We start from the raw sequence: 27,315 nt of genomic DNA, 5'->3' as shown, positions 1-27,315 counted from the left end.
TTTTTTTTTTTTTTTTTTTTTTTTTTTTTTTTTTTCCTTTTATGGTTGATTCTGTCACTGTAAGTGTTTCATTTTAATGCTTCCTTTGCTCATGAGCTGTGGCTGCATTTTCATATTCAGATATTAGGCTATCTGTCTGGTGCATCTCCTCATGTAAAGAGTGGAGCGATCTCTGCACTCTCAGTGCTGGTCTATGAAGACGCAGATATATGTCTTTCAATCCCTGATCTTGTGCCCTCCCTCTTATCTTTGCTACAAGGAAAGGCTATAGAAGTTATAAAGGTATGTATCTTAGCTTTGGGTTCTAATTTTATTTCCATATTAATGTCCGCCATAACAAGTTGTTCTTATCCATTAAATAGGCAGTGCTAGGGTTTGTGAAAGTTCTGGTTTCTTCCTTGCAAGCTAAAGATCTTCAGAGCATCGTTTCTGATATTCTTTTAGCAGCGCTACCTTGGTCATCTGTCTCAAGGCATCATTTTCGATCAAAGGTGACCTTTAAATATAGCAATAGAAACTTATTTTTGGAATTAATATTTATACGAATAACTATACAGTCTATCAAGTTTCTCCTTCTGTCCTCTCCAGACACTCATAATTGTTAATTATCCTTGCAATGTCTTCATCCACATGTTCATTTTACTTAAAAGGTCACAGTAATTCTGGAGATTCTCTTACGGAAATGTGGTTATGCTGCAATTGAGGGTGTTAGTCCGGACAAATACAAGGGTTTCATCAAGTCTCTTTTCGAGGTGATTTGCTTCAGCCCATGTTGTTTAGTGTGAACATTTCTAACTGCAGTTTTAATCTGAATAAAAGTTCTCCGTCTCGGATTCATGGGCATCATTGGATAATCTCTTGTAGTTGGTCGCCTATTCACTAGACTAACATTCGTAATTGGAAGGGCACTTCTATTTTATTTTAATTTAGTTTTTCTATATATGAAATTGAAACTATGTCATGTTCCTATCAATTCGTACTTCAATAGTTCACGGTTGTGCGTAAATAAATATCATAGGATAGAAGAATGTTTGGAAACATTGCCTTTCCCTTTTTTTATCAGTATTTGCCTATCAAATGTATTTTTTTGGAAGAGTAAAAGAGATAATACTTTAGGTGCGAACTTCTGAATTACCTCTAAACATCTATCCATGATCGTTTAATTGCAGAAACGCCATAATAAGACCAGTTCCAAGGATGCTGAAGATGCTAATACAGATGTTGCAGATTCACCTTCTAATGGGTCTGATTCATTTGTTTCATGCCCAACTTGTTTCCGTATGTTTTATGTACATGTGCTTATTACGTCCATTCTTGCTTCTCAATTGTCAGGGTAAGAGATAAGCAACATGACGGGCTGGAGACTGCGCCCAAGAAAAATGTAGCTGGTCAATACAGGAAAAGGAAGTGGGAAAAATCTTCTGGTTTCATCGGGAGAAAAAATGATATTGTATTCACTGAAGATGGTGATAGATCTAAGATGATAAAAAGAGCTGCAATCTCCAGTAGTAAGAGGAGTTCGACTATGGATGGTTTCGGAGACAGTCGTAGAGCAGATTTTTCGAGGCATGATGCTCCTAGAAAAGCTCAACAGAGAGGAAACAAATCTGGAAAGAAGCATCAGAAAGAAAGATTTGGTAAGCCTGTTAAAGCTTCAAAATTTTATCACAAGAGTTCTAGATGATCGGGGATCGTATTAGTTGGGTATCTCGAAAAGGGAAGAAAAACTGTTGTTACGAACTGGAAGACACATAGCACGCCAGGGTGCTGCAGTTTTGAAACAGATAGGAAATGCATATGAGCAAAGCAGGTCCTTGTTGTAGGATTGTTTACAGGAGAAGAGGAACTTCAATGCCATCTTCTAAACGTCTTAAGTGATGGGCGGATGTTCAAACCGTTGTCTCAAAATAGAAAAGTATACATGTGTTGTTGAGTTTTGCTTGGGCAAATCCGGGTGTACCTTTGCTTATATTGTAATGTTATTGGATTCTTTTTTTCTTTCAAATATAGCTTTAAATGTAAGATTGATTGGTATTCAATTTAATTGGTTATGAGTGGAGATTTTGATGGGGAAGATGTTCTCTTTTCTCCATAATACTTACATTGTTTTACAGGGTAGCTGTAATACGCGAGGGTTACTATACTTGAGTTTTAAATTATTATGAAAATGTCATTTACCTTATTAAATATTAAATTGAACATTTCATATATTTTCTTCAATGAAATGAATCCATTTTCATATTCGAAGGAGACCTTTTATAAACCTAGTGGTACTAAATGAATAAATTAATTAATTTTTATTTATTAACTTTAGATTAGTTTCACAGTTTCATTCGTGTGCACTAAAGAACAACTTACTTATATGAATATGATTACTATATTCTAAAGTGTTCGTAATTGTAGTTGGGTCAAATAACCTCATATGATTACATCTTACATCTTAAACATCATTGATCTTCTAAGAACAAACGTTTATGATCTAGTTATAAACTAAGACCCTATCGGATGAGTGAGATGGTGAGACCTATTTTTCAAATCTCGAAATTAACATTTAGGAAACTACTCTAGCACAAAGAAGTTCATAACTTACTTAAACTTAAGGTAATATTGTACGTGATCATTTTGTGAAATATTTGTTTTCTAAGTTAACAAATTTATGAGAAGAAATTAGATATATAATTGATACGAAAATGATCTATCATGTAAAATATTTATTCACTCACGTATCTCCAAATAAACGATTTAAACCAAAATCATTTCAAACTATTACGAAGTAAATCCTAATAATATTACGAGAACTAAACACTCAACTTTATTCAAATACTATAGATTTTTTAAGTTATTTTTTAAACATGATTCCACGTACCTTCAAAATCGTACTAATAACCTACTTCAAGAATGGGGCAAACAGAAGAAAAGTGTCATAGATCGAATCAGAGCATCGATCTTGGTGTTCTTATCCAACTTCAAAACTTCGGATATTTATTTAACACATCCTTATTATATCACTCTCTAATCCAAGATATTCACCTTGTTCTAATCAAATTAAATGAGACAAATTAACAATCCTGGAGTATATCATTTATGCATGGACCAAGAAGTGATCAAATAAGATATTCACTTGTTCCAATCAAATTAAATTAGACAAATTACCAATCTTGGAGAAGAGGAAGAATATCAAAGTAGGAGAAGATGGAAAACTACCCGAGCATCATTCTTAACATGGTATTAAAGCTTTATTCTTAACAATAAATTATAACGTTCATTAACTTATAACATGTTATATCATACCTATTTTAATTTAACAAAAATAAAAGCTATAATTATAAAATAAAATAAGTAATTGTGCAAACAATTAAAAAAAGAAATTGTAAAATGAATGGGAAGCCATGAATGGTGTGAGTAGTATAATATAAGAAGTTTTTATAGTGTTCGTGGGATGTAAGTTAAGGTGTTGCATTTCTCATGAGCTGTGGAGTCGTGTTGGGTTTCTATTGTTGGGATTGGGAGTTCTTAACCGCCCTTCTTCTTTTCTCTTCTTTTCTCTTCCTTTCCTCCTAAATCCTTCTAATTTCTATATCTTCTTCTTCCTTTCTGCTTCCACTTCATTTCTCTCATGGGGGAGCAGCCAGCTATAGGCCTAGGTGATGTGTGTCAAAAGCCAAAGCCCTCTCCGCCGCCCTTCTTGGCCAAAACCTACCTGTTGGTCGAGGATCCGACCACCGATGATGTCATCTCCTGGAACGACGATGGGACGGCGCTCGTAGTGTGGCATCCCCCGGAGTTTGCTAGAGATCTCCTCCCTACCCTCTTCAAACATAGCAACTTCTCTAGCTTTGTTCGCCAACTAAACACATATGTAAGTCGATATAACATGAAATTTATCATAACCCATTAGCTTAAGTTTGACGGAGAATTGAACCTTACAACGAAACTTTGATAGGGATTTCGCAAGATTGCGACAAGTCGATGGGAGTTTTACAATGACAAGTTTCAAAAGGGAGGTAAAGAAAGACTCTACGAAATACGTAGGAGAAAACACAAGAGTAATGCAAAAGCAATCGAGGCCACACATCGAGATGATCTCGACGAAGATGAATGGTCCTGGTCGACTTCATCGTCAACCGACCATTACGCGACACTTGTTGACGAAAACAAGAGGCTGAAGAAGGAGAAGGGAGCGTTGAGGTTTGAGGTGAAGAACATGAAGAGGAAATGCAGAGAGCTTATTGATTTGATAGGAAAGTACGAATTGGGGATTAATGGGTATGATAAGAAGGAAGATGAAATGATGGTAATGAAGCCAAACTTGAAACTATTTGGGGTTAAGTTGGAGGTTGGGGAAGAAGATGAAATGGTGAGGCAAAGCAAGAGGAAGAGATGAGTTCATCAAAATGCACCATTTTTGTTCTCTCAATCGTGCAAATCAATGAAGTTTAACTGTGTTTTAATTTAAACCAATGCAAATACGTGCGTGTGTATATATATATAGTCTATTTTGTGGTCGAAATTTTAAGAAATAAAATGAGGAATATTGATTTTGTGGTAGGTGGAATATTCCAACGGGTATGGGAATCTATACAATATCTTTGAAATTCTTAGTTGAACAATCTTCAAAAATAGGATGCTGTACTTTTTTTCCGGGTGTGCCACAATGCACCAACTCTATAGTGCCAGCTTTTGTGAGCTCTAGAAGGAAATAGAAACGCACATCTATGTGCTTATTCCGATCGTGCATTACTGAGTTTTTTGAAAGCTTGATGGCAGAGCTATTATCACAATGAATAATAGTTGACTTGTCTTGATTTTAACCTAGCTTTTCCAACACCATTTTTAACTATATTGCCTGCCATGTGTCACGGTCATGCTCGTCCAGGGCGTGTTGCCCATGGCCGCATGCCCACGACAAGCCAAACCCTTGTCATGTCTTTCCATTCTAGTGTTTTTCCTCTTGTAGTTCTAGGGCGTATGATACCTCAAAAATATATGTCTAGGCCTGCCAGACATGAAATGCCTCAGAATGTACTATAGGGGGATATGACTAGTTGTCAACTTCTCCCTACCCAAGGTTATATATGCTAAGCCGTTGTTATCTTTCTCTTGCTTGCTTATATAACGTCTCTTTCAAAAATCTCTCTTTCTAAAATCTCTCTCTCTCTCCTCGTTTTCTAAAACATTCTTTTAAAACCGAGGCTAGAGGCTCGATCATACGTCGCTTGGCCGTAGGCGACACAAGAACAAATTGGCTTAGCTCACTTGTCGTTGGAAAGTGAGTGCCGCACAATCGCTAGTCCGCTGCCTTCGAAAGTGCAATTGTGTCACCATGTACATGAGGCTGTAGCTATGAATTCTGCCTCCGTGGAAGATAGACTTACTATTGGTTGTTTCTTTGATGATCATGATACTGCTCCAGAACTCAATAAGAACACATTGCCTGAAGTACTCTCTCTCATCCAAATCTCCAGCGTAATCACTGTTTCTATATGAAACAAAATCATCATCTCCTCCTTTCTGATAGAAAATTCCAAGCTCAGTTGTTCCATTCAAATAACGTAGTACCCTTTTTGCTGCCTGTAAATGAAGCTCGGTGAAATTCTCCGTATATCTACTAATCAAACTCACTACAAACATTATGTCTGGTCGAGTTGCTGTAAGATAATTAAGACTGCCTACAACTTGTTTATAGTAAGTTTTATCCACGTTTATTCCATCTTCATCTTTCATAAGTTTGCATCCAGAAACAATAGGATTATGAACAGAATTATTTTTGTCCATTCAAACCATTTCAGCAATTCCAAAGCAGACTTCTTTTGACTTATAAAAATAACACTAGATTTTTTGTAAGACTTCAAGGCCAAGAAAATACCTCATCTTACTAAGATGTGTCATGTCAAACTCTTTTCATGGAATTTTTAAACTCTATAAACATTAATTCATCATTTCCAGTAAACATGAGATCATCGACATAGAGACTTACAATTAATACTTTGGCTTCTTTTCCTCTCTTGATGAACAAAGTATGCTCATAGTCACACTTCTCAAAACCTTCCTTTATAAAATAGGCTTCTATATGACTGTACCAAGCACGCGGAGCTTGCTTAAGTTCATAGAGTGCCTTCTTTAACTTGTAAACCTTCTACTCATGTCCCTTTTGCACATATCCACAGGGTTGCTCCACAAATACCTCTTCATTCAAATCACCATAAAAAATGCAGATTTCACGTCCAAATAGATGGACCAGCCTCTTTGAGCTACAAGTGCTACCACCAAACGAATTGTCTCTATGCGCACAACAGGTGTAAATACTTCAGTATAGTCTACCCCATGTTGTTGAGTATATCCCTTTGCTACAAGCCTAGGCTTGTATTTGTCGACTTCCCCATTTTCATTGGATTTCGTCTTATAAATCCATTTTACTCCAACCTTCTTTCCGCCTTCAGGTAACTTCATCAATTCCCATGTGTCATTCTTGTTTATTGCTTCCATTTCCAGATCTATGGCTTGCCCCTATTTCTCACTCTTCAATGTGTCTTCAAAGTTTACAGGATTAGTAGTGGTAGACATGGTCAAGTGAGCTTCATTATCTTCTTCAGAAAGATCTTCGCCTGTTGCATAGTTTCTCATCTAGACTAGTGATCTTCTATTCCTCCCCTCATTCGAGCTAGGAGAGCTTGCTTCAGCCAAAGAGCCAGATGAAATATTCTTCTCTGCTATATTTTCCTCTGCAGCTTCTATATCAGATTCGCTCCCTTCTTCATTTTCATCACACACATCTGCTGTCTCCTCTTGATCACCCCATTCCAGATCGCACATAATAGATTCTTCATAGGTCTTATCCCAGTCCCAACACTTATCTTCCTCGAATACAACATCCCTACTTATTATGATCTTTTGTGAAATTGGATCATAGAGTTTGTAAGCCTTTGACTTTTCACTAACTCCTAGCAAAACACAACTCAAACTCTTATCATCCAACTTAGTTCTTTTACTGTCAGGCATATGAACATGAGAGATACATCCAAAAACTCTAAAATGCCCAACTGAAGGTTTGACTCCACTCCAAGCTTCTTCTGGAGTTTTATTTTGACAGCCAATGCTGGACTTCGATTTAGTACACGCATAGTCCAGTTGATTGCTTCAGGCCAGAAAATTTTCGGAATTTTCTTTTCTGAAATCATACTATGAACCATATTCATAATAGTTCTATTTCTTTTCGTTCCACAACTCCATTCTGCTGTGGCGTGTATGCAGCTATCAATTGTCTTTGTATACCATTTACATCACAAAAATTGGTGAATTCTTGTGATAGTGAACTCTCCTCAATCAGTTCTTAAGGCTTTAATAAATGAGTTTTTAAATATAGCAAAGACTTCTGATTTTTCTGTTAAGAAATAAATCCATATTTTTTTGCTGAAGTCATCTCTGAAAGTAATCAAGTACCTTTTCTTGCTGTTTGAGATGAGTTTGATCAGCCCACAAATATTAGCATGCACCAATTGGAGAATTTTTGAAGCTCGCCATGTGCTCCTTTTTGGAAATGAGTGCCTTTGTTGCTTACCCACCAGACAATTTTTACACAGTCTCAATGGAGACTTGAGCTGTGGTAAACCATCCACCATCTTCTTTTGCCGAAGAGTCTTTAATCCCTTTAAAGCCCAAATGTCCATATCTACAATGTGCCAAAGTTGCTTAATATCTTCTGTGATTGTATTGAAACAAGTGGATGCTACAGGCTGAGATATAGCATGCAGTACGAACATTCGATTCAAAGACATCTTTGTCTCCATGATTAAGCCTCTATCAGGATGAAACACCTTGCACGTTTCATTTTGAAACAAAATGGTAAGCCCATTTACTTGCAATTTCCCAATACTCAACAAATTGTTCTTCAGCTCTGGCACATAGAACACTCCTGTGATTATCAGTATGATTCCATTCACTTGCAGCCATACATTACCCTTTCCTGTTAAAACCATACTTGAGTTGTTGCCCAGCTTCACTGAATTTCTGAAACTTCCATCAAAATCTAAAAAATATTCCTTCTTCCCACACATATGATTGCTACATCCCGAGTCAAGGAACCACATATCTTCTCTATTAGCCTTATTCATATTCACGTAAGTCATCAGCAACATATGTTCTTGAGTCTCTGCATAGTTTGCCTCCTTCTCCTTGCTTTGTCATTCCCATTGAAAATGTTCTATCTTGTGACAATTATAGCACTCTACTGTGGCCCTGTTGAAGGTTTGTCTGCCTTGTCCCCTTCTTCTGCCTCTAAAACTTCCACACCCTTGACCCCTTCCTCCACCTTCCTCTGCCTCTAAAACTTCCACGCCCTTGACCCCTTCCTCCAGATTGTTCATCATGAGTGATCTTCAAAGCGTGTTCTTCTTCAACATGAGAACTCATGCGTTGTTCATGCACAAGCAGGCTGCTTTGCAACTCATCAATGGTTAAGATGGTTGTATCCTTGGACTCCTCAATGGAACACTCAATATAATCGAACTTGGGAGTCATATATCTAAGAATCTTTTCAACTACTTCAACATCTCCTTTGTTCTCACCATTTAGTTTCATCTTGTTGGCTATGCTAAGGGTCCGAGCAAAATACTCTTCCACAAGATTCTCCTACCTTCATGTGAAGCATTTCAAACTCCTTCTGAAGAGCTTGCAAATGTGCACAAACTTTACCCGTGTTGAACCTTGATATTTCTGCTTCATAGAGTCCCGTATGTTTTTTTTTTTTTTTTGCTTTATCCTTATTGAGGATTGTCTCCAAGATCGAACGATCTAATGCTTGAAATAGATACTTCTTTGCTTTCAAATCTTTCAACTTCTGATCTTCAATGTGCTTCTTTTGGGCATCTGTGAAAACGATATCTTCTTTGATGCAGGAATCTCATTCTCCACTAAACCCCAGTATTCTTTTGAACGCAAAAAGTTTTCCATGAGCATCGCTCAATGATCATAATACCCATCAAATTACGGAATTGCAGGCTGCACAAATAAACTCTCTATCGACATACTTTTATTATGACACGTATAAGATTACTGCTTCTAGTTTTAATTTGGCCAAGTAAGTTTAGGGCATGGCTCTGATACCACATGTCGGGAAGAGAGATAAATCTAAAAAGATGAGAGGAATGAAATTGGCTATTATATAGTGTTACAGAATACATTAAAAACAAGGAAATCTAAATCAAATAACTAAATCAAATCTAATTCAGATAACTAAATCAAATCTAACACAAACAATCTAGTGGTGTAGGCGTCGTACCTCGTGATGGAATAGGGGTATCCCTGCACACATAATGTATGAGGTCCCAATATTTTTCCATTTTCATTATCATTTAATACAACCCTCTGAGTGTTTTGTACATATCATATCGTCTTTTATATCGTTTATCATTCCTATCATATTATTTCTCATTTTTTAGTTCTCATATCATACATAATTCTAACGGATTATATTTCATGTCATCTATTGTGACTTTATGTCATTTATATCATGTTGTATACATACAATTTAAGAGACATAACATAACGTTTCATGTTTTTAACATAACATCTCACCATATACCTCATACCATAACATCTTGCATTACAATATATCATATCATAAACATGTCAATTTATCACATATCTCGTATCATAACATATTTCATATCACTTTCATATTATATTACAACATATATGTGTGTGTATATATATATATATATATATATATGTCATTCACATGTCGTATCATAATCATATCATATCATAAACACTTTGCGGTCATATCGTTCCCTAACTTAACATAACCTTAATGTTCTTATACATATTACAGTCATATAGTTGCATGAACATACCTTAGTCATATCGTTATAGACGTATCTTAACGCTATCGTTCTATCAATCTATCATAATCCTATCCCTCCCTACCCATAACCTAATCGTATTCTTTTATCAATTGATCGTGACCATATCATTTTTATCAATCTCTCATATCCATAGCACTCCGATACAAACCCTAACCTTAACGTTCCATAAACTTATCTTACTTCTATCGTTACATTACATTTAGTGCATCATTCTCGTATCCTATCTCAAACATATCATTGAACACATCATACCCTAAGTATTACATACAATTCACATATTATAACATATACATAACATATCATATGCATATCGATCCAGAAACAATTCACACATATCAATATATATGACACGTGTAGAACCACGGGGCACGTGTTAACATAAAATATAATCATGTCGATCCTAAGACCACTTACCTAATTAGCTTAGGCTGGTGTCCCCTCAATTTATCCTTAAGAAAGTTCAACTTTGTCCTTTGTATTCAAATCAACCTATATGAACCATGACATTAATTTCAATCAATTCTCTAAATTTTACGATAGTCCATGTGAGCATTATAGACTTATATGGGTAGAGTAGGTTATATATATAAAATTTTCATTAAATATATTCTTTTCTATTATTTCTGTTTTATAGAAGATAGTGTTAATGGAAAGAATTTGATAGAATTTCTTACTATGATATTCTTCGGTTTTATTTTAATGTTCACCTAATCTTCCATTTTTTCTCTTTTTCCTCGCTTCTCCTCTTATTAGTTTTAATTATGTTCACCATTTATTCGGTTAAAGTTCATCTATGTATTCTTTAAAATTTGTTTTAATTCTGTAAAATTTTCTTTTTTTTTTCTTCTTCTTTTAATCAATTCTTATTCCCACGTCTCTCGGTATTTGTTTTAATTCTATAATTTCCCCCCCCCCCTTTTTTCTTTTAATCAATTATTACTCTAGTTTGTTTTAATTCTGTTTTATTTTAATTCTGTATTTTATTTTCTATATATATTTCTCTTGTTTGTTTTAATTCTGTTGATAATATTTTTGGCAATTTTTTTTAATTAACTTCCAAATCTTCCATTTTTATTTAGTTTATTTTTCTGTATTTATTATTATTATTTTTTTGTTCTCTTAACAATATTCTGGACTTTGTTTAACAGGTATTTCCTTTTTCTTTTTTTCGCGTATTTCCTCTTTTTTTTTTTTCTTTCTGTTAAACGGTTTAATTAACAGACATTCACAAATGTTTTTTGGTTTTTAATTTAATCTTTCCATTTGACTACTAATTTACTAGAATTTGTATAAAATCATTGAAATAAGCTAAATAATTACAACAATTTAGAGGAGATCTAAGATATAATATTAGTTGTCATTTCCTGATATCTTAAGAATGAAATTAGAATGATTTAATAGATACTTTAACGAAGACATCTCTCTTCCATTTTTATTAGATCTAACCTTGTTTTGTTCTTCCATAATGATTGGTTGAGTAGAGATAAATGAGAAAAGGTCAGTGGAGCAAGGTAAAAGTTGTTTTTTTTTTAAATTATTTTTATTTGTTTATTATTATTATTATTATTATTATTATTTGGGCCATTACAAAAGAATCTTTAAAAAAAAAAAAAAATTATTCCTTTCCTAATATAAAATTTAAAAAGTGTGCACCATTATTTTCCTCATGCTTTTTAAAGATTATCGAGTATAAGTGTGAGATAAAAGAGGAAAGTGAACTCATAATAGGAATTACAAAACGTTATATTTCAATTTAAAAAGATTTCATTGCTATCCACTTTTTCTTCTACTGACTACAAAGTCATTTTCAAAGCAATCAAAGAGAACCTTTAGGATTAGTTTATTTGTAGGGGTAAACAAATACTCTAGCAGAAGCAAAGCTGATATCCTAAAGTAAACTGCTGCAGAAAATTACCTTCTCTTCTAAGGGCGATTGCAGGGCAATGTCATCAGAGTGTCTTTTCGAAGGCAAGGTACCATTCCCATCCTTCCAAGGATCAGCTCTGTTAACCACTGAAATTTCGTTAAAAGAAATGGAATGCAATCAATTTCATCTTAATGCAACGGCCAAATCGATAACTGGATATAAATGTCACAAGTAATACACAAGTAATACAGATATTCGAGAGAGAAATCAATTTTAAATCTATAACTATCAGATAGATACAAATGTATAAAACAAACGTGTGATCTTCTAGAACTATATTTCGTTTCTTCTTAAACTTTATGAGATTCCTTTCGTGTTCATCACCCTCCTGCATGTAGGGAAAACCAAGAAAAGCCTCAGGCGACAGTAAGTATGATGTGTGTGTATCGTGTTCTTGTGATATTTTGATTTATGTAAATCTCTACCCCTTAAAGCTTATTCTCATTTAGGGATCCAGCAATATCAGCATCGAGCGCAGTCCAATCGAGTTCAACTCAAACCCCATCCTGGGGGGAGATAATAAATTCCTTGAACTTTATTCCTCCGGCCGAAACAAAGTGTAAGTTGAAGAGGTTTCAGTCTTTGTAACCTACATAATGGAGCCGAGACAATCATTATCAGAAATTGCCTTTGAATATGTAACCAAGCACCATAAAATTTATTTTCTTTTGCTAAAAGTAATTTTTATCCTTCTAAAAGCCATCTCAAGTTCACACAACAATTTCACTTTACTTTACTCCAAACAAGGATAATGAATACGCTAACCTCGGCAGTACGAGAAAGTCCAGTAGGAAGAACAGAAACGAGAGATGTCCAATGAATCGGATCTCCCAAGGGATCAACAGTGTTGTAACTGCTAAGAAGAGGTGCAGTTAAGAATGGAGTCAAGGGGAACATGTTTCTCTGAAGTGGCAATCCACCACTTGCTCCAAAAGCAACCCCATATTTCTCCTCACTGGGATCACCTCCATGACTTGCATGTGTTTCAACAGCTTTCCCATGATCTATCTTGTTGACAGTGTTTTTATTTTCGTTCTCATCATTCTCATTGTTAATTTCCTCTAATTTCAAAGCTCTCTGCTGCAAACTCTTGTAGGCTGCTGACCGTGACAAAATACTTAAAGCAGAGACCTTCGAGGCAACCTTCTTTACCCTATGTAATGTACCCAAACAGGGCATCTCATATGGCTCTGTGGGACAGGTGGTCTGTCCAAGAGCCTTGAGTTCACTGTCAACTTCTCCAACGCTACTATGCTTGTCTTCTTCTGACAACTTCGATCCAACACTGGACGTTCGATTTTTGTTTGGCCCCCTCCACTTAATGTAACTTGTTAAGTCGATCTTCCTTTCAATGCAGAAGTTGTGGATGAATTCGCTTACTGTTGCTTGATCATCCCCGGCACCTTAAATTACATTGGGGGGAAAGCACTGTTTGTTATTCACATGAGAGAAATTCTTGTCCTCTTTAAGTGTAAACTCAGAAATCAAAGAAATTCCAGCAGAGATGTGTCCTTGAAGCTAGAGACATGGTATAATAACAATTTTGGAAAACTTACCATAAATTATGCTGTTGACAAAATCCGGGCCTGGCATACGACCGAACGGACTAGTATATAAAAGCAGCAACAACAGTTAACACAGAGATCAACAAGATGCGAGACATGTATAATGATACTATTAATTTTGTAAGAAGACTTCAAGTGTGCATCATGTCTATCAAGGACTCTATATGAAGCCACAACAATTATTTAACTACTACACCCCAAATCAAAATTTCAATGATAGAAAGAGCATTTGCAAGTTTGAAAGAAAAGCTGAACAGAAAGCAAAATAATTGATTCAAAGATTTTATTCTACCTCAAAGGATGCTAGCAAAGAAATGGAATCAGTTGCACAATAGTAAATTAACAATATCTTAATTTGAAGGACTGTGATGATCAGAAAAGGGGTGATCCAACCACAAAGACATATAAAAGAGATAAATAAAAAAACCAACCAATTTTAAAAAATGATATGAAAGAACAAAAGAGGGGAGGGAAGCCAGGCCCTTGGCAAGGAAGATTACCAAAAAATCTCTTCCAATTGGATCAAAGAACATTTATACTATAATGGTTGATCGGTGTATCAAGTCTGAAATTTACACTAAGAGAGCCACAAAATAAATAGTATCAAAGAAGGTATTAAACTTTTTTTTAAGAGGTTGAAGGTTCTATTGTTCCCCTCACACTAAAGATGCTGTTAAAATATTATCGGCTCAATAGGATCAAGCCCAATAATGGTACGAGTCCACTGTGTATAATTTGAAAAAATGATTTTAAGTATTTTAAGAATAAGATATCTAACTTGAGAAAAGGATTTAGATATTTTCGGAATAAATTGTTTAGCTTCTACTTTAAACTAGTTTCTATGGAGTGTCTTATAATCTCTTTTCGAATAATCTCTTCTCAATTAGTCTTTAATAAAGAGTGCGAGTGTATTCCACAGAGAGTTGTGTTCATCAGGTGGTTTCACCAAGAGAAGGCTCTAATAAATTGAAGTCAAAGGGTCCCGTTTCCACCTTGACACAAGGATGGCCAAGCAGAGTATAATCATGTTTACATATAATAAAAGATTCATTAATAACATCAAAAGTGGGTCCCTTCAATACACAGCATCTTAATTTAAGACCGTGGCAAAATGCAAGTCTTCCTGAGTTACGGCCAAAAAATTCATGTTTGGTCAATAAAGTTCGATCTTATCCTTTTTAGATTTTCTTCATACTGTGTCTAAGACCATGTCAAACTCAACCAAGGTGTATAACCTCTCCAATCATGTTCCCAGCAACATCCAATTCCAGTACTCGCCTAGCTTTTCCTTGTGGCTTAAAAAACAAACTTAGAAATCATCTCCTCTCGATCATTCGATCATTATTATGATAACAAAACCACGAAATAAAAAATGGAAGTCATAATTTATTCTGTGGCTCGGCAATGTACCAACATGTCTGACTCTAAACCTTCATCCACCCCTACAGAAAGCATAACAATTTAGATTTGCATGGATATGATATTTTGTATGACTCCTATTGTTGGGCTGTCTTTTTGAATGCCCTAAATAAAAGCTTGGTTTCCATAAAGAAAATTAGAAAGATAAAGGAATGCATAATATGATAATTGTCTTCATCATATGAATACTCAAAACAAAGTGTTAATCATATGAGGCACTAAAACTATAACATTATAACCTATAGATTTATGCATTACCAAGAGGACCCAGAAGAAGTTGACGCTTTATAACATTAAAATAAACCACACAAAGTTAAATACAATTAACATTTTAGTGAGGGGGAAAAAACCTCGAGAGACCACGATGATATTCCCCGGGAGAATCCACTGCTCTTTCTGCAAAGTGTATAATTATATAAGCAGCAGCAGATTGTGTCACCAAAAGATGTTTCAACAGTTTCTACTTACCTTCTTAGAGACGCAAGATATTCCTCTCTTGAAACAATCTGCATTTCTTCAAGGTCCCTAGTATAATCAGTCACCTGCAAAATGCAGTTATTCCATTTCTTATTACCCAAAGAAAAATCAATCAGAACGAAGCATGCATGAAGAATAATGAAGATACTTCTCCAAATAATAAAGTACTTTTTCCAGAACTCTGTAGGGCAGTAATAATCTAGAACCTTCATATTTTATGTACTTTTCAAAAGGTAGAAAGTGACGCACAATTTAAATTTTCAACAAAATGTAGTTTGTAACTCCGAACTTTGTAAGACCAAGCATCAAAGAGTGGAACATATGCTTCAAAGTTGCATAAAAAAAATAATGAGAAACTATAGTCGTCAAAGAATAAATTGGGATTAAATGATATCTCACTGGAAAATTAATAAGAGTCCCAGGACCCCAATATTTTAAGGCTGCCAAATCGTATGCCCTAGCAGCTGCCTCTTCTTCATCATATGCTCCTGTAAATTCATGTTATTCATTATTTTAAAAAGTGTAAAGGGAAAAGATCCAGTCTCAGTCAATGTTAAAAAGAATGCAGAGGAAAAGAGATCAGAATAGTAACTTACCCAGATACACTGGAATGATCAATCATATGCCAGTTCCATGCACATGTTAAATAGAACACAGTGTAAGTACGATATCACATGCATATAAGTAATTGGTCTCACACCAAGATTTGTATGAGAAAGAGAGACCTTGCTTTCCCTTCTTGTTCTGGTTCTGGTTCCAGGTACTTTTATCCCAAAGATGAGCTTCATAACGACCAGTCCATCTATGTCTAATATCATCAAACCATTCATAGACGCTAGTCAGTAGAGAAAAAGATAAAGAAAAAGAACAGACTACATCACAAGCAACGTCAGATAATCAAATCGCACTAAATAAATAATAAGAAAGCAATTTTTTATAGTCAAACAAACAATTGATCATCCTATGAATTGCCCACATCTACTGACTTGATACGATACCTAATGAGTAGGCGACTTCCAAAGAGTGATGATTTCAATGCCCAATACGTATAGATTTTCCACTCTTATGTGTCCAGTTCATAAAACAGCCCTATCTGACCTCCTAAACTCAATAGTTATGGTACTATATATCACACATGCGGACAGATCAATACAATAGCAAAATGCCTCCTCCGTTTAGCTCCAGATAAAATGCAGTAAATTATGAAGCCATTTCAACGCGATATCGGTTTCAAAATTCCATTTACTGCAGTGGCCATTAGCTGAGGTTACCAATCCTTGGGCTATAGTAACAAAATTGCCTTATATGAACACAGACTCACCTCTTTTGGTATCGAGTGGTAAACACAATCCGGGCAGTGAGCAAGAATTCAACACTCTTCTGGTTCTCTAATTTTGGAGAATTTATAAGCTAAATAAACTCTTCCTACTTCCAAAAAAAGAAAACAGAACTCTTCATTTTATGAGCAATCAGACACACTACGAACTAGGAAGGCGCATAGTAATATGAGAATTACCTAGTGACTCCGCGGTATATGGAACTCCTTTTCCCAGCAGCACATGGAGGCATTTTACTGATGCGCTCTTTGGCAGTGCAACCTCGTTCTTTCTTGGCTTTCTTCAATCCTCTGTACAGTAAAAGCTGATCGTTCGCCATTACAACCTCGGAAGACTCCGGCGTTCCTCCAGCAGAAGCAGCAGCGCAAGAAGCACCGGGTTCGTGTTTGAAGGCAGGATCAGATGACGAGGAAGCCATGGAAAAGGTGCAGAGAAAACCTAAACCCTAGGGGGGGGGAGAGAATTTGGGCGAAACGAGTAGTGAGGGAGATAGAGTGGGAGTGGGAGTGTGGGAGGAAAAAGCCTGGATTTGGTGGACTTTGATTGACCACGGAAGGTCCAAACTACAGTTGGTACAGAAAATGGTAAAATGGTAAATTGAGAGAGTTTGAAAGCAGGAAAAGGAACCCGGGGCTGCAACGGCTAGCATGGGGAGGAGGGTAAAATGGTACATTGAGAGAGTTCGAAAGTGCGCGTGATGATCACGTGAGGGCCCAACGCCACTTGTCCGCTTTTGGAAAAGACAGGTAGCAGTGGAGTAGGATGTTCCGTTTGTTGGCGTTTAATTCGGTTTTTTTCTTTTTTCTTTTTTCGTATCCAAATTAATGCTTGTTTTTTCCTCCCTTCTTTTCTACGTACGTTCAAATCTAGCGATCGAATTTTACATTTTTTTTTAATAAAAAATACGAAATATTCATTATTAAACAACACATTAATTCAGTCCTCTATTTTTCGGGAGAAAAGAAAATTATGTTATATTAGCTTTTGGTTAAATTTAAAAATAATAATAATAAGTTATTTATCCCAAAAATATCTTTAATACTTTCATGAATTTTTGTTAATATTTTCAGATTTTCTAAAATCATAAAAAAATTTACTTTTAAACTTTTTAAGAGAGTAGGAGTGTACACTCAAACAACTCGAACTCAACCAACTCAAATTATAGGAATTGGGTTGGACTAACATTTTTAGTTGTGTCGGTTAATTTTCTAAAATCTAATAGACTTTATTTAGATTTCTAGTTAATTGGACAAAATTTCGAGTCTGACCAAGAAGACAAAATTTTATAAAATATATGAAGATAAAATTGTGTATTCGTGGATATGCCAAAGCATTAATTTGGTGGTACTTCCAATTTTGAATGCTTCTTGCTATATACATCTATTTTTTTTTCTATTATTTATTATTTTGTTTAGCTTCCGTTCGAGAAAGCAAATATACTTTTTCCTATATTAAAATAACTCAATAATTCATACTATTTTTAAACACATCATTTATAATAGCAATATATTAACTATTTTTAAATATTTTATACTTCAGCGTACCACGTCCAATAGGTGGTTAGTTTCCACCCGTGGCTCCTTTCGACTTGACTTATCGATTCCCAGCTTGGTCGGCTTGACAGCTTGGTGGCTCGACAGCTTGGTGGCTCGGTCGGCTTGACGGCTTGGTGGCTCGGCTTCTCGACTTATACAGCTCAATATACAAATAATATATCGTTTGCTATTTGATGTCAGTAAGACTCATATTTACCAAGTTTAACTAGTTTTAGGGCTTATATTGGAATTAATCTCCAGTTTAGCTAAGTTACAGTATTAATATGCCCTCTATATGTCATGCCAAAGGTGAGAACTAAATGTAGGAAGAATGGTTTAAAAGAAACTATTAACTAATTAGTAACTTTGACCAAGACCAACCACCTAAGTGACTTTAGTGTTGAAGTTATCAAATTGATTGATGTATGATGTGCATGACTTGTGACTCTTTTATGTATCATATTAGTTATGTGATGTTTATATGCTCTTTGTATTGTCTTGTGATGTATGCTATGCATGCACGCGATATCCATTACACTATATTATGAATGAAATGAAATGTCATGTGTTAAATGTTATGTCTTACTACATAAAGTTATGTGATGAATTACGTGATATTTGTTTATGTATACATGATACATATATTAAATATGTTATATTTATGGATGAAAGGAGAAAGGAAATGAAACAAATGTTACGTTATGAATGAAAATCATGGGACTTCATGCATGTATGTATGTCATGTGCAATGGGATACTTTCCCGTTATGTTATGCTAGTACGGATGCATACCTTCGATATTTATGTTTGCTATGATATCATGAGAGTCTTTCCTTTTCTGAGGCGTTCGGTGAACAATGTGTTGTGTCCGACCAAGTCAGACCTAGGGGGTACTATACAAGTCTGCCTGATGGGTCCATGTATACGTACGTGGGCCGTGTGTGGCAAAGTATCATGCATCCAACTCTGCCCGAAATTGGAAAGAGCCTAAGATCATGTTACAATTTTAAATGATACGTCTCACATGTATTATGTGTGATTGCATTTCTAACCCCAAGAGTGGGATGACTGAGTATTTTATAAAATAGTAAGTCACGTGCTACTCTTATATTGTTTTAGGTAAAGTGATAAGACAATCCTAATCCTTAGCCCAACGATCCAATTTTTGTTAAGGCAAGAACCCTTGAATCAAAGAAATTAACACCTCCTTATACAAAATTCGGATCAACCCAGAGATAAAGCTAGAATTATTACCTTGTAAAATCAAATATTAAGATTTAGAACTTTGTTCTAAAGGGAGTCTCTCCGCAATCGAACTTGATCAAGACTTGATTGAATGGCTCAGATGCAATCTGACTCAAGAACAACATGAAACTTAGACATGACAAAAATTGATGCTAAAAATAAGGGTGAAAGTCTGAGAGCTAAATTTCATTTATAAAAAATATGTGAATCTGTCTTCTAGGTTTTTATACAAAAGAATCTTTCAATTGTTCTAAATGTCCATTAAAGAAGTAAGTGGTCATAATTTTCCCCACCCATTTTAAAATGTACACACGAGAAGAAGTCAATCTTACAAATAACTTACCACGGTTTTGGCCACTACTATAATTATAAAATTAAAAATAATAAATAAAATTTCCAACCATTGATCATAGTGCAATTTATAGCAACATTATCGACTACTTCAATAGTGTAAATATTCACTTTTGAAGTTCCAAATGGTCTTTTCTCAATCAAATCAGCCTGCAACATATGAAATAATGGTTGAACTAAGTGTATTCAATTTTGTAGATGAAAAATGAATTCTTGTTGAATCTTCTTGGTCTTGGATTGTGATTCTTATCATAAAGGTAAAGCTTTCATGCATGAATGACAATGAATGCTAGAAATGCCATGAAAATCGAGATATATCATGATACGATAGTAGCATTGAATTTAATTAGTAACTGTTAGGTGTTTTTAATGCAATTTGTTTTATGTTCCAAAAACTATGTTATTTTAATTCTTATTTTTGAATGAAATATGTAATTTCACGACTTTATTTTAAAAGCATTTATTATGAATTTCTGCATATGTATTTAAAGCATGCATGCAATAACGTCACTAATTTAGGATAAGAAAATTAGGAGCCATCAAGCTTGTTAAAAAGTAATGATTTTATATACCGAATTTTATCAAAAGTTACCCAAAATGTTCTCACTATTTAGTATCTATTAGGAGGATTCTTGATTATTTAAGAAGTTGACACAAAATTGAATTGGTATTTTAGATATTTCTCAATTATTTGAAGATTTTATTAAAAAAAAATGAGGTAAATAATTATAAGTTCTAACTTATTTATTATCTTTGGGTTGCAGTGTATATTGTTATATCAGAATTTATATATATATTTTAAATAATTTACAGTCCTCGAGATTCATCAATATCATACATAAATAGATAAGTAATTTTTTTTTTTAATTTTATATCTTGTTAGGTATGATTTCATTAAACTAATTAATTTTATTATTTTTTAATTCTATGATCTATCTCTATTTTCCACCCTTTTTATAGTAATCAACTGCTCAAAAAGTATCGTATTTAGTTGTCTTTAGTTTTATGTCAATATTGAACTATGTTCCAATGTTAGAATTCTAGCTTGTTGTGATTATGTTGTTGATGAAAATTTTGTTTGTTTGAATGATTATAGATTGATTTTTATTTGTTTGTAAACGTTTAATATCTTTTATCTAAATTGTATTAAATAATTATGAAACGTGGATAAATAATTTTTTTTAAAATTAAAAAAAAAATTAACAACCTGACAAGGCAACAGGTTGGTTGGGTCACCCATCCAACCAATCCAAACTTTTGAGTTAGTCTAAAAAAATTACCCAACCCAATCCATATACATCCTTTAAAGAGTTTAAAAATACTCTAGTACCTCATTTTAAAAACACCGGTTGACCTTCAAAAGTAATACTAGTATCTAAATTTTTTGAAAAAAAAAAAAACTAAAGGTATAAGATCCCTGAGAGGTCAAAGTAGGGTACCCGAGAATAATTTTACTCAGATTCTTAACTCTAAATTGTTCTTGATTTGGACATTTGAGAGCTCATCTCCTTTCGATTTCTTTAGCAAAAACACACCTTGGTTTGCCCTCAAACTAAAGGTATAAGATCTATAGCACAACTCATCATATTTAAGCTGAATTTTTTAGTCAAAGTTCTGATATTCAAACTCGAAAGCTTACCAAAAGTCAACCTATGGATTCTTTGCTTCTAATGTTTTGTAGTTCTTTGATTCCAGTGACTTTCAATTTTCATTTCCTTCACCAAAATTGTTCTTTCCATGCTACAAAGCTATACAAACAAGCCTCAAAGGATAAGCTTAAACGTGGGAAAAGAATTTCTCGATTTTTAGAAATTTTGGCCAAAATTGAGAAATTGAGGTCGTCCTTTGGTTCTTTTTCTTCAAACTCTTAATGAAAAACGTCTTATTTAAGGCTCTAGAAACTATTATTACAGGAACGACAAGCTAATTATTGCTAAATAAAAAATGCCCAATTTCAAGAAATTTTTACCGAGGAGCTCAAATGGCGTTTCACAATTTTCAACATTTTTGTGCTTTCCTTCCTTCACGAATCTTGTCCAACTCTTCTCTATGAGTCGAAAGAGACGAAACTCGACTTGTGAGGTGGTCTATAGAAGAAGAGTTTTGGAAAAAAATGTAAGAATGGGTACCCAAAAGTCCACCTCAATTACTCTTGATTTTATGCTCCTTTTTTAAAATTACCAAAACAAGGATGAAGTGGGGCCTGTCCCTTTCTAATGATACCAATCTCGTAGGAGAGATTGTTTTGATCGTTTTTTAATTTCACCATTTGTTTGAAGCAAGTCCATAACCGCGTTTGGATTGAATTGTTTTAAAAAATTTTCGCTTATTTAGGGTGATAGAATAATGAACAAGAACAAGAATTAAGGATCAAGATCAGAGCTAGAGCTAGAGCTAAGATTCCCAGTTTACTGGGAAAGAAGAAAGGTGAAGAAGAATTCTTGTTTCTTGCAGGAGAGTAAAAGAGTAAAGGAAGTCCAATGCAGATTTACTCCATATTCTTTATCTCCGAAGGTTCAAGAGCAAACAAACCTAGAGAAAGAATGGAATGAGGTAATCTCAGCTACTTTACCTCGTTCAAGAAAAGAGCTACTTCACTTCATAATCACGACATGCATGTACGAACCACCTTATAAAAAAAAGTAGAATCATCACACCAATATAAACTACATACCAACAAAATAAGACCTTATAGTAGTAACATTGGTTTATAGAGCATACGTGTTGTAAAGATACCTTAAAAAAGGATTAAATAATTAGCATATAGAGGCAGCAGAACATAATATTAAAGTAGTGTTGTACATGTGTTTGTGAATTTGATAGCTTATCTTGTTGGAGATGTGGTGTCAGTAGCTAAACCAGCTTGGCTAAGCTCAACTTTTGTTCCCCACTTCCATATTCAAATACAATCTCTCTCTCTCTAAAAATAGTAACCCACCTGCGTACTGACATCGCATCGATCTTCAAAACCCCAAACTTTTGTTGTCCTTATGTTTTAAAACACAAAGACGTTTCTGGCTTTCCCACTTCAAATTTATCATATTAAATTTCATAGCTTTGTGTTTGATGCACATTTAGCTTGTCCTCTTCCTTCCTTTCTCCTCAAATCTCAAAATATCTAATCGTATTAATATCTACCAATAACGTCAGTTCGAACATAATTCATGATATTAAATAAATTAAAAGACGATTCGATTTGTTAGATGAATACGACTCTCCATAATCATATGATATTGTCCACTTTGTATAATCAAATGATACCATCTCCATTGGTACGAGGCTTTTTGGGGAAACCCAAAGCAAAGCCATGAGAGCTTAGACTCAAAGTGGACAATATCATGCCATTGTGGAGAGTCGTGTTCATCTAACATGATATCAGAGCTATATCCTAAACTTAGTCATGTCAATAGAATCTTCAAATGTCGAAGAAAGAACTCCAAAAGAAAAAGGATTCGAGGCTCCTTGAAAGCATAGTAAAAAATGACTGACTCCAAAAGAAAAGGAGTCGAGCCTCGATTAAAGGGAGACGTACTTTGTTCGAGGGAAGGTGTTGAATGAAAGTCTCACATCGGCTAATTTAGAGAATGATCATCGATTTACAATCAAAGAATGATATCTCCATTGTTTTGAGGCCTTTTGGGAAGCCTAGAGCATAGCCATGAGAGCTTAGGCTCAAGGTGAACAATATCGTACCATTGTGAAGAGTCATGTTCATCTAACACGATCTAGGTAATAATGTATATTTTAATATTTAATATTCTAATAAAGAAGCTTAGTTTCTGAAAATTGAAATACTTTTAACATTGGTTGCTTTTTCCAAAAATTTGTTCTTGATTCTTTACTATTTGTTTTGAATAAAAATAATATTTTATGTATATATATGGAAAATGTGAAAAATTCATAAAAAACATTTTATATTCCAATAAAATATATTAAAAAGAAATCAGTTAAATTTTTCATATTTCAAAAAATATATAATAGGAAGAAAAATATGTCAGTGAATATTTTTGAAAAATTATTTATTTATTATAATCATAACTCATTTTTCAAGGTATAAAAAAAGAACATAATAATTTTATTTTTATTTAAAAAACCTCGAAATAGAAGTAAGACAGAAGAATCAGATTTTGACATCTCAAAAATTTTATTGAATGAACGATTATAAAAAAATAATAATAATTATTATTCTGACACTTTTAAAATAAATTATAAATTTTATTTTCAATAACCTATAAATTTAGATAAATACATAAATACTCCAAAAATAAATATTCATGACACTGCATGTTATAATGTGGTTGATAGTTTTACATCGTTAAAATAAAATTATAAATGTACTTCACTTCTATATCTCAGTATGATTAATAGATTCATATATATTTTTAGATCTATGAATTAGACAGAAGTTCAATTAAAAGTTCTTTAACGACCTCTTACTTCACCTTTCCGACTTATTATTGGTAGCATTATTTAGAAAAAAAGACATTATACGAACAAGATTAAGACGGTGTTTAATAATAAATAATTAGGTTAGGGGTATTTCCGTAATTATAGTTCACAAATATCTGAGGGGGCAACGTGTTCAGAATCCAGAACACCCATGCAGCTATACGTTAATTTGTCTGCGCTGCTTGTGACTATATTATTGAACTTTATTATTAAATAAAAACATATTTATACAAGGAGACAAAACCGAGGAGATTTTTTTTTTAATTTAAAAAATAAAAAAGCATATGACGTGTCCACCCACGAGGAATAAAATAACACGAAAATATTGCGCGTCTAATCTACGGCCACTCATGCTCTTGGTTTGCTCCAAACATTTTCCCATTTTTTTTTAATATTTATTTTTAAAATGATTAAATATTACACAAAAAAAGGCAATCTGATTTGGTGTGGGTTGGAGTTATTTTGATAATAATTTGGATATAAAGTATTTTGAAAGATATGATCTGTTTTTTGCTTAACTTAAGTGAGTATTATTATTATTCACCAACTTTAGTTGTTACATATTTAATCTCCACCTTAATAATCGTAGATATAATATTCATAAAATTAAAAAAAAAAAAAAGAATAATATGCAAAGTAATTTTATTTCACTATTCTATCAAAAAGTGATAATTTGGATACATTTTTTCTCATCTAATTTTCAACCCAGAAAATAAAATTAAAAAAAAAAGGGAAAAAAAGAGAGACTAATTTATTATTGTTATTTTGTTTCGTTTTTTCATATTCTAAGCAAAAAAATACTTAATTCAGAGCCGCAATTTCCATCGGGATTAATCATGAACAAAGCTTCTGAGTCGGAGCTTCCAACTACACGTTCAAACTCGGCTCTCATGTACACCAATTCACCGAGTTCGGAGCACGCGCCGCCTTTGCTTCCGTCGTGGAGGACAGGAATGACTCCGGCTCCGACTGACACTGTACGGATAGTGTTCAAGACGTGGCGGTCGTAGGGCTCGCAGGTGCGTGAGAGGGCGAGGCCAGTTTCCCTGCCGTTGCAGTACATGGTCCATTTGGGCTGTTTGAGGAGCTTACTGGGCTGGGCTCGGCCAGGGAGTTTGTGGGCTTCGAGGGCGATGCGGAGGAGGCCTGACGACATCTCCTTGAGGAGAGCGGTGGTGGAAATGTCGAGATGGAGCAGCGAAAGGGGTTGGGCACGTGGGTCCAGCTGGAGGGAGAAGGTGACGTGGCCGTGGCGGTGGCCGAAGAGGGTGCCGGTGAGCTTGCGGCGGAGAGTGAGACCGAGAGTGAGACTGAGAGAGAGAGAGTTGCGGCGGTGGAAGAGGAATTGGAAGAGAGAGTGGAGGAGGGAAGAGGCTCTATTGGATAGAGAATGGGATTTGTGAGAGGACGTGGCGGAGGGAGGGTTGGGAACAATGGCCATCTGGGGAGGATTGAAGGTGGAAGAGGGTTGTAGCATTTTGGTGGTGCTGCTTGTACTGGCGGTGCTGGTGGATCTGGCCAGAGGATTGAGCTCAAGGTGGTGTTGCATTTTCATGGCGGACACAGAGAGAGTGGTGGGGTATTGAGAGGGAAAGCGGCCGACAAAGGAGTGTAATTGTGCGATGGATGGGACAATGGAAGAGAGGGGGACAATATTTATATGTGTACATAATGCCCGAAGACATTACTCTATTAATGTATTTGCCAATTTAATATTTTGACTTTCTCCAATTGAGACGGCTTAAAATTATCATCTTCATTACGGTGGCTTCCACAAATAATTCTATAAATGTTTTTCCGTTCTTTTGCACAGAGTTCAACAATGGGTCGAGATCAAACATTCAAATTTTCAATAACTCAACTAAGTATGCTTAGTATCATAACCATATTGCGAAGATAGTGTTGAAATAAAATTCGCTCTGATACCAATATGTTGAAATAACAATCCGCTCGGATTCCAATTGGTAGAAAATAGACGCTCGCGTAGAAAATAGACGCTCGCTCTAAAACCAACTTATTTAAATAACTCTCATGAAGATGTGAAAGAGGTGTCGAGAGGGGAGAAGAGGACAAAAGAAATTCTGAAAAAACTCTTTTCTATTACACTGCACACTTTGGTTTCAGTCTCTTGCTCTCTTGCTCTCTGCCTCTTGTCTATTACAATGAAAACTAATCCATTTACAGGGTTTCTAAGATCTAAAATTTCTGCCTCTTGTCTATTACAATGAAAACTAATCCATTTACAGGGTTTCTAAGATCTAAAATTTCTGCCTCTTGCCTGTTACAGTGAAAACGAATCCATTTATAGAGTTTATGAACTAAAATTAGCTCTCCCGCCTCATTCTCTCGTGATTGATTATTGGCACGAGTTGGCCTTTTCCTTCTTACTCTCCTAAATTGATTCTTGTCGCTTGATTTTTTTCTTTCCTAAATGGATTATTTTCACCTTATTTTTTTTGTTGGGCCTTTTCCTCCTTACTGCTCAAATTTCAAAGTCTTACTAAATTTAACCAAATAAAAAATCACCTTTTTTTTTTCTCATTTAAGTTTATTCCGAACAAAATTTTCCATAAACTTTCCATAAACTTGAATGCTCTATTCAATGATTCCACCTGCGCCGTTTTCGTTTTCTCGAGCTCAGTCGTGGTTTCTTCAGTTTCCTCTCCTTGTTCACGAGCGGAAAACTAAGCTTGTCCTTCTCTGATGAGACTTCATTTGGATCTTCTTGAGAATAGCTCATTTGAGACACCAACTCTTCATTTCTCCCGTTCTCAGCCTTGCTTGACTCAGACATCACGGCTTCGTTCAGTTTACTCAATTCCCTTCGCAAGTCTCCAGCGACATTTACAGCTAGCATTTTTGCTTCCTCCATCTCGACTTTATCACGAGTGAGTATCTCAATCGTGTGTCGTAACTTCATTGCCTCCTGTTGAATTTGATTCAGGTTTACGTCGAGTGAGTCTCTTGTTAGATAAAACCTGAGTTTTTCCTTATTTAGATTCACACGATTTCATTAGTTGATTGAATACCTCCGTTTGACCATTTGACAAACACGTTGAATGGATTACCAAAGTTTTAGACGGCAATTTTGTAGGAAGTGGCGCAGATTTAGTTGGCCACTCTCTAGCCATTTTTGGATAAATTATAT

The 27,315-nt window shown here is 34.8% G+C and overlaps 3 protein-coding genes and 1 pseudogene across 3 annotated transcripts in view; 2 read left to right on the top strand and 2 right to left on the bottom strand.

The window, feature by feature from the left end:
• The window catches only part of LOC111444726 (RRP12-like protein), a 32,612-nt gene extending 30,515 nt beyond the window's left edge, over nt 1–2,097 (top strand). The window contains exons 14-18 of the mRNA XM_023082747.1: nt 121–282; nt 363–491; nt 651–752; nt 1,170–1,243; nt 1,333–2,097. Coding sequence (XP_022938515.1) covers nt 121–282; nt 363–491; nt 651–752; nt 1,170–1,243; nt 1,333–1,684 — 819 coding nt within the window. The 3' untranslated portion in view covers nt 1,685–2,097. The remainder of the gene's footprint in view (nt 1–120; nt 283–362; nt 492–650; nt 753–1,169; nt 1,244–1,332) is intronic.
• Nucleotides 2,098–3,616: 1,519 nt separating this feature from the next.
• Nucleotides 3,617–4,479, top strand: LOC111444732 (heat stress transcription factor B-3-like). The gene is made up of 2 exons (XM_023082759.1): nt 3,617–3,859; nt 3,944–4,479. Exons 1-2 carry the CDS (start codon nt 3,617–3,619, stop codon nt 4,382–4,384), a joined length of 684 nt encoding a protein of 227 aa, XP_022938527.1. The 3' UTR covers nt 4,385–4,479.
• Nucleotides 4,480–11,934: 7,455 nt separating this feature from the next.
• On the bottom strand, nt 11,935–17,164 carry LOC111444742 (annotated as a pseudogene).
• Nucleotides 17,165–24,865: 7,701 nt separating this feature from the next.
• On the bottom strand, nt 24,866–25,781 carry LOC111449855 (protein MIZU-KUSSEI 1-like). Its single transcript, XM_023089947.1, has one exon. It carries the CDS (start codon nt 25,720–25,722, stop codon nt 24,946–24,948), a length of 777 nt encoding a protein of 258 aa, XP_022945715.1. The 5' UTR covers nt 25,723–25,781; the 3' UTR covers nt 24,866–24,945.
• Nucleotides 25,782–27,315: the final 1,534 nt, after the last annotated feature.

Source organism: Cucurbita moschata, unplaced genomic scaffold, assembly GCF_002738365.1.
Source record: "Cucurbita moschata cultivar Rifu unplaced genomic scaffold, Cmos_1.0 Cmo_Scf00001, whole genome shotgun sequence".
Classification (NCBI taxonomy): domain Eukaryota; kingdom Viridiplantae; phylum Streptophyta; class Magnoliopsida; order Cucurbitales; family Cucurbitaceae; genus Cucurbita; species Cucurbita moschata.
This window is presented reverse-complemented; position numbering and strand designations above follow the sequence as displayed.

What these genes read in the sequence shown, in the direction of transcription:
- LOC111444732 (XM_023082759.1), top strand. Translation starts at nt 3,617, where the DNA reads ATGGGGGAGCAGCCAGCTATAGGCCTAGGTGATGTGTGTCAAAAGCCA. An exon ending in TTCGCCAACTAAACACATAT is followed by an intron (nt 3,860 to 3,943) that starts GTAAGTCGATAT and finishes AAACTTTGATAG; the next exon opens with GGATTTCGCAAGATTGCGAC.
- LOC111449855 (XM_023089947.1), bottom strand. Translation starts at nt 25,722, where the DNA reads ATGAAAATGCAACACCACCTTGAGCTCAATCCTCTGGCCAGATCCACC.